The following is an 8,041-nucleotide window of genomic DNA, read 5'->3' as shown; positions in this document are numbered from 1 at the left end:
TGCTACTGGCGAAGCGTGGGTGGGACAAGTTTTGATGCCCGGAATAATTTGATTCCTGGGGAAAATACTAATTTAAACATTGGAGGAGAGTTATTGAGTGTTCGATTGCTATGCAGAGGGCAAAAAAAAGAAATAGACAGGGCCGAAGCTGGCTATTTGACAGAGTTACAAAGAGGAAGAAAAGCTAGTCAACTCCGTCCGAAGCATTTCAAATCAGAAAAGAAGCGTTTGGTCATAGACGATATTAATTTCCTGAGCAAATCACAGGATGCCGTTACAGAGGAACACGCGGCAATCAAACTTGGAGGAGAAGGCTCTAGCTCCACTCAACGGAACTTACAATCCACGTCTTCGACCGCTCATCTATCACTGCCGGACGCAACAGTTCGCGGGGATCTGAGCCCTACACTGTCGGATTACGCAGTAGAGTCGCCAAATACCAGTGATTATCAACAGGTAACCATAATTTAGGTTAAGTTTTTTATTTAGTGAATTTTTGAATGGGGGTTGTCTGAATATGGATTTTTTGTAGTAAAAAGAGTTGTAAGTTCCCAAGTCAAAGATTGAAATAATGTTTTTTAGTATCAAGTTTTGGAAGTTAAAAGTTATGTTTTTTTATGTTTGAATTTTTTTCGAAAGGAGTCGCAGTTGCCGCCGATGCCGGATTTGACACCAGCCAATTCTCATTTCCCTCCCGTTGCTAACCAAGCGTGCCCAGATAAAGGAGCAAAGTGGTCTGTGTTCCTGAAAGGACACAACATAAGGATGGCTGAAATGAGAAGTGCCATGGAAATAGCCCGCGAGAAAGCCAGGAAAAAAAGACTCAGTCAGCGAAGTCAGCTGAAAATACAGGTAATGATAAGCAATTGCTTGCAAACCAAAAAAATCAGCGTTACACTTTAGGATGAATTTACCAGTTGTTCTTCAACCAAGGTATTAAATAATTTTTTGCAATTTAAAGGTAGTAATCATGAGAATCTATAACTTGTTCAAAAATTTTGATTTCAGCTATGTAATGGAATTTTTTGAAGACATGGTAAACAAAGAGCCTACCTTGATTTTGTGATAGTTAAGTCAAACAAAATTTTCATGCTTCTCAGAAGTTTGAGCTGTGCTTTAGAGAGAGGAAGTAAAGGAGTTGCTCAACTTTGAGCGCGAAGGTTTTCAAAGTGTAGACGACAACCCAAAATGGAATTTATCAGTAACTCCAGTCTGGCACAACGGGGAAGACCTGATGGAGATTTCGGCGGGAAAGCAGCCGAGCAGTTTTGCACTCCAGCTGGCGAAAAAATTGATGGGAGATGAATTAACGGATACCATGCTGTCTCCGGTGAAGGTATCGCAAACTTCAAGGAATCCCGTCTCTGAAGAAATAAGTGCTAAATTTAAAAGTTAGTCTTCTATTTATTTAACTCCAAATTAACAGCTGTTATGAGATACAATCACTCTAACCTTAGTTTTTGCAAAGATAAAAATCAAAAGAACATTTTCACCCAGGAAGGTTTGCTCTCTTAGACATAAGAACCGTGTCTTGGTTGACAATATTTTTTGATAACACTAATTATTGTTGTTGTATTTAGGCGTTGTACAACAAAAGTACCCCCTTACGCCCCTTCTTGCTTACAAGACATGCAGGAAAATAGTTAACCAGAAAGGACGTGATTTGAACCGCTTGGCCCGTCAAAGTGCATCTGTAACCCCGGCCCTTGCAAACCGGCCCTGAGGAAATTTGATGCATCAGTGGACCATTCTTTAGTTCTGTCGAATGCGATGGTTTAGCCAGGATGTCCTGGCTTATGTTGATTGTGATTAAACTTTAAATGTCAATTGTTGATGAAAAGCTTGTCTTTTAGGTTATTTAAATGCTTCAAAAGTTGTGCTTTCTAAAATTGTGCTATCTTCTGCTATCAAATGTTTTCGTTGAAATTCACTTAGAATAGTTTATAAAAGAGCTGCGTTATAATTTAGAACAGTTATTGATTTTTGTTATAGTTGAGTCTCAAAGCACTTTTTTGATTTCTTGTTCTTAATTGAGTTTCTGAGCATTTTTTTGAGCAGTCAGTTGTTCCGCATTTGAGACCACCAGTGAGCTTGTCTTTTTTGAATCCGAAACAACTAAAATCAATTTTTTCCGCTCTTTTCAGACAAACATGGCAAGCGTCCGTGATATTGTTGCATTAGATGGTCTCATCGCAAACAATTTGATAAATGATCGGAGTGATGTTAGCCGAAAACCAGTTCAAATTTTGTTTGACTCTCGTTGGTTAGATCTCGAAGGTCGCTTGAAGTCTTCAAAAACCTTATTGAAAATTCACGAAAAAATTTTGAAGTTGTACGACGACACAATACAGGAAAAACTGCACTAAAGCCTTCAAAGGTAGTATGTTAGCCTTGAACACAGCGCTTATGGCATGATTATTTAAAAACAGCTTGAAAGTAGCAAAATAAAGTGAAACGTTTTTTAAACTGCCGGGCTTCCGTGATTCAAGAAATAACTCTTTGAAATAAGCTCAGCAAACGGCTTTCAAAAGTAACTGTATAAGTGCATTTATTGTTTCAGCCAGTATCCGACGTCTGTTCAAGAGCAGTTCGTTTCCCAATGCGTATGAGAGGGCAAGAAAAGCAGCTAACAAAGCCGGCATGGATAGATTTCGTACGATAAAAAAACAGAAAGCGCAGTCTGCAGAGACACGGAACAAAGGAAGAGTAAAATTGAGTGCCGCTTCGATCTCTGAAAACTTTGATTAGAGCATAAGCAAATGTTTACTTTTGAACCGTCTGTTTTTTTAAGTTGAATAGTTGAGTGTCTTTTTGTTGACTCATTTTATCGGTTCTGGTTGAATTGAGTTCGCTTAGGATGTTTGTTGTAGCAGTTTTAAAAAATGTTTGCGAGTAAATACTTGTTCCTGTGTAGTTTGATTCTCAAGGTTTTTTTTTTAGTTTCATACAACTGTTTGGTTTTTCAAAAGCTGAATGTCGGAAAGCTAGTAACTTCCCAGTGTTTTTTCCAGATTATTTATAATGAATACGTCGCAAAGTTCTAGAACGCGAAGAATTTCGAAAAAAAGAGTTAACGAATCTGACACGGATTTCGAAAACGAAATCATTGTGAAACAGTCGTTAATAAAAGGAAACGTGTTTTGGTTGTTCGAGAATAAAGGGTTGTATAAATTGAGTGCTACTGGCGAAGCGTGGGGTGGGACAAGTTTTGATGCCCGGAATAATTTGATTCCTGGGGAAAATACTAATTTAAACATTGGAGGAGAGTTATTGAGTGTTCGATTGCTATGCAGAGGGCAAAAAAAAGAAATAGACAGGGCCGAAGCTGGCTATTTGACAGAGTTACAAAGAGGAAGAAAAGCTAGTCAACTCCGTCCGAAGCATTTCAAATCAGAAAAGCAGCGTTTGGTCATAGACGATATTAATTTCCTGAGCAAATCACAGGATGCCGTTACAGAGGAACACGCGGCAATCAAACTTGGAGGAGAAGGCTCTAGCTCCACTCAACGGAACTTACAATCCACGTCTTCGACCGCTCATCTATCACTGCCGGACGCAACAGTTCGCGGGGATCTGAGCCCTACACTGTCGGATTACGCAGTAGAGTCGCCAAATACCAGTGATTATCAACAGGTAACCATAATTTAGGTAAAGTTTTTCATTTAGTGAATTTTTGAATGGGGGTTGTCTGAATATGGATTTTTTGTAGTAAAAAGAGTTGTAAGTTCCCAAGTCAAAGATTGAAATAATGTTTTTTAGTATCAAGTTTTGGAAGTTAAAAGTTATGTTTTTTTTATGTTTGAATTTTTTTCGAAAGGAGTCGCAGTTGCCGCCGATGCCGGATTTGACACCAGCCAATTCTCATTTCCCTCCCGTTGCTAACCAAGCGTGCCCAGATAAAGGAGCAAAGTGGTCTGTGTTCCTGAAAGGACACAACATAAGGATGGCTGAAATGAGAAGTGCCATGGAAATAGCCCGCGAGAAAGCCAGGAAAAAAAGACTCAGTCAGCGAAGTCAGCTGAAAATACAGGTAATGATAAGCAATTGCTTGCAAACCAAAAAAATCAGCGTTACACTTTAGGATGAATTTACCAGTTGTTCTTCAACCAAGGTATTAAATAATTTTTTGCAATTTAAAGGTAGTAATCATGAGAATCTATAACTTGTTCAAAAATTTTGATTTCAGCTATGTAATGGAATTTTTTGAAGACATGGTAAACAAAGAGCCTACCTTGATTTTGTGATAGTTAAGTCAAACAAAATTTTCATGCTTCTCAGAAGTTTGAGCTGTGCTTTAGAGAGAGGAAGTAAAGGAGTTGCTCAACTTTGAGCGCGAAGGTTTTCAAAGTGTAGACGACAACCCAAAATGGAATTTATCAGTAACTCCAGTCTGGCACAACGGGGAAGACCTGATGGAGATTTCGGCGGGAAAGCAGCCGAGCAGTTTTGCACTCCAGCTGGCGAAAAAATTGATGGGAGATGAATTAACGGATACCATGCTGTCTCCGGTGAAGGTATCGCAAACTTCAAGGAATCCCGTCTCTGAAGAAATAAGTGCTAAATTTAAAAGTTAGTCTTCTATTTATTTAACTCCAAATTAACAGCTGTTATGAGATACAATAGCTCTAACCTTAGTTTTTGCAAAGATAAAAATCAAAAGAACATTTTCACCCAGGAAGGTTTGCTCTCTTAGACATAAGAACCGTGTCTTGGTTGACAATATTTTTTGATAACACTAATTATTGTTGTTGTATTTAGGCGTTGTACAACAAAAGTACCCCCTTACGCCCCTTCTTGCTTACAAGACATGCAGGAAAATAGTTAACCAGAAAGGACGTGATTTGAACCGCTTGGCCCGTCAAAGTGCATCTGTAACCCCGGCCCTGGAAACCGGCCCTGAGGAAATTTGATGCATCAGTGGACCATTCTTTAGTTCTGTCGAATGCGATGGTTTAGCCAGGATGTCCTGGCTTATGTTGATTGTGATTAAACTTTAAATGTCAATTGTTGATGAAAAGCTTGTCTTTTAGATTATTTAAATGCTTCAAAAGTTGTGCTTTCTAAAATTGTGCTATCTTCTGCTATCAAATGTTTTCGTTGAAATTCACTTAGAATAGTTTATAAAAGAGCTGCGTTATAATTTAGAACAGTTATTGATTTTTGTTATAGTTGAGTCTCAAAGCACTTTTTTGATTTCTTGTTCTTAATTGAGTTTCTGAGCATTTTTTTGAGCAGTCAGTTGTTCCGCATTTGAGACCACCAGTGAGCTTGTCTTTTTTGAATCCGAAACAACTAAAATCAATTTTTTCCGCTCTTTTCAGACAAACATGGCAAGCGTCCGTGATATTGTTGCATTAGATGGTCTCATCGCAAACAATTTGATAAATGATCGGAGTGATGTTAGCCGAAAACCAGTTCAAATTTTGTTTGACTCTCGTTGGTTAGATCTCGAAGGTCGCTTGAAGTCTTCAAAAACCTTATTGAAAATTCACGAAAAAATTTTGAAGTTGTACGACGACACAATACAGGAAAAACTGTCATTCCTACGGGATAACTACGGAGGTTTCGGTTTATTTAACACAAAAGGGAAGGAATTGAAGCCCCGCTCTGAACCACTGTCGTCTCCAATGGGATTTCTTGTAGATATACCTTTGGAATTGGAGAATGAATATCGAGAGTTGTCCATAATGAGGGGTCAGTTGAGTTCAAAAGATGCTTTTTTGCTGGGACCAATTCGCTTTGTGAATCATAGTTGCCAGCCGAACTGCGAATATTTCATGGGTTACAGCTGTGGGCTGAAATATAGAACAGTTTGCTTAAAGGTAATCAGAAACATAGAAGTCAACGAAGAAATTACAGTGAAATACGGCGATGATTTCTTCGGAAACAATGATCAATGCAAATGCCCTAATCATGAAAATCTTTGAACAGTGAGCCGGAACAGAAAAGATCTGAGGAATTCGAAAGCCCCTCAACTCACGGACATCAATCTCCTCAGCCCTGCACTTCAACCTATACAATCGCTAGTGAGTCTGTTCAAAACGAAGCCGGTCCAAAAAAGATTTCCGAAGCTGAATGTTGTGACACACAAATGCAATCGTTTGAAAAAATTGAAAAAAATCGAAAGCGAAAACATATGCTAAATAAAATAGAATCAACTGCAATCTTGCAACATTTTCATCGGCAAACTGTGAATTGCGAAGAAATACCACCATCAGAAGACAACGTTGTCGAAACTCTCGGAAACAGAACGTTTTATGCGCAAAATTTCGAGCCGGAAGAGATAACAGATAATTTTGAGGCTGAAAGTGTCTGCTCTGATATTTTTCCTGTTTCCGAAACTGAGTCAGAAAACTCAGGCACCAATAATAGGGATTTAGCTTTGCAATCATCATCAAAGGGCTTCAAGTTTAGTTCAGGGACTATAAGCGAGACATCAGATGTAACTATTCAAAATTCAACAGTTTCGCTCATGTCGATTGTTGCGAAACATTGTGGGTCAGATCAGTTGCTGCTGGATCTAATCAAGCGCGAGAAATTAATGCACGGAGAAAAAAACGCACCAGCACCAGAACGAATCAAAAGAATGGTGAGTAAAGCCGCCGAAGAACAAATCTTCCTTCACGAAAAAGAGAAATATGCTAATGGTGAGATTATTTTTCTGAAATTTTTCAATAGTCTCGTTCAGCAAGTGCAAGAAAACGTTAATGTTATAATGGCTTACTCGAGCTACAATTCACACACTGATCTCAAACTGGAACCTATAGTGGAAGGAGAAACAATGAGAATTCGTCTCATATTAAACATCGATGGGGCCAAAGTTAGGGCTTCTCACCGTGAGTCTGCCTACCCTGTGTGGATAGCGTGTGCTGACCTGCCACCCAAACTTAGGTCTTCTTTCGCTAATATTACTTTATGTGCCCTATGGTATGGGTTTGAATTTAGTGATTGGGATTTCGTATTTAACTACTTAAAAAACGAAATCAGCCAGCCAGCTCAAATAGTTCACGAGAACCGAAAATATGACCTGAAGTTCATAACAATTATGCTGATAGCTGATCTTACATGCAAGCCGAAATTGCTGAAAATGAAGCAGTTCAATGGATACTATGGTTGCAGCTTGTGTGTTATGAAGGGAACCCACAAAGCATATGTTCACAGTTATTCACACAAAGAAAAAATTGTAATGCGAGATCCCAGCAAACATACACACCACTTATCAAACCCAAATGACCCCGAACTTGAGACTCGTGGTATTCGAGGGGCCTCAACATTGTTTGCGATGATCGAAAATTTGCCTCTAAGTAGCCCAATTGACACGATGCACCAAGCACTGAAAGGTGTTGCCTGCGATTTGCTGAAATTTTTATGTGAAACTTTAAGCTGTGTACCTGAAGTAGACCCTTGGATTAAAGATGTCTCGCTTCCATCTGAATTCACCCGCGCCCTACGTCCTCTTAATAGACTTACTGTTTTCAAGGCCTCTGAGTTGAAAACTTTTTTGCTCTACTTTTCGCCAATAGTTTTCGCGCCTTTCATGACTGAGCATCAAGGAAACCTTCGAGACTTGAGTTACATAGTTTATGCACTCAGGTCTCTTTATGAATCAGACCATCATGCTGATCTTTGTGGTGTTTTATTGGAAGCAGCGTGTCGAAACCTCTCGAACAAGTACCCCATGAGGGGATTTGATTCTATCAATTTCCATCTTCTGAGGCATCTTTCATGGCAATGTAAGACATTTGGTCCTCTTTGGACGACTTCAGCAACCCAGTTTGAGTCCGCCAATCATCATTTGGTTCGACCTTTAACAGGAACTGTTAATACCTGTCGACTTCTAGTGCAACGTTATGTCAGAAATAAACTGTTGCATCAAACTCCGATTGAACGCGATCCCTTGCAGAGTTTCACCAGCGAGCTTTTGAGCAAACCATTCCGAGGCAACGATGCCTACTCCATGAAAGAAACTCCGCTTCTTATTGAGTTGAAAAAAAGTTTTCCTTCAGCCCGTTTCTTCTGTCGCAGCCAGGGTGATTTACAT

The 8,041-nt window shown here is 39.3% G+C and overlaps 1 protein-coding gene across 1 annotated transcript; it reads left to right on the top strand.

Annotated features, from left to right (window-relative positions):
* Window positions 1-3,910: 3,910 nt before the first annotated feature.
* On the top strand, window positions 3,911-5,044 carry LOC134852152 (uncharacterized). The gene is made up of 3 exons (XM_063868456.1): window positions 3,911-4,030; window positions 4,299-4,569; window positions 4,759-5,044. Exons 1-3 carry the CDS (start codon window positions 3,944-3,946, stop codon window positions 4,908-4,910), a joined length of 510 nt encoding a protein of 169 aa, XP_063724526.1. The 5' UTR covers window positions 3,911-3,943; the 3' UTR covers window positions 4,911-5,044.
* Window positions 5,045-8,041: the final 2,997 nt, after the last annotated feature.

The sequence above is a fragment of the Symsagittifera roscoffensis genome, chromosome 7 (assembly GCF_963678635.1).
Source record: "Symsagittifera roscoffensis chromosome 7, txSymRosc1.1, whole genome shotgun sequence".
In the NCBI taxonomy this organism is placed as follows: Eukaryota; Metazoa; Xenacoelomorpha; order Acoela; family Convolutidae; genus Symsagittifera; species Symsagittifera roscoffensis.
Note: the sequence above shows the minus strand (reverse complement) of the source record. Positions and strands in the feature narration are given on the sequence as shown.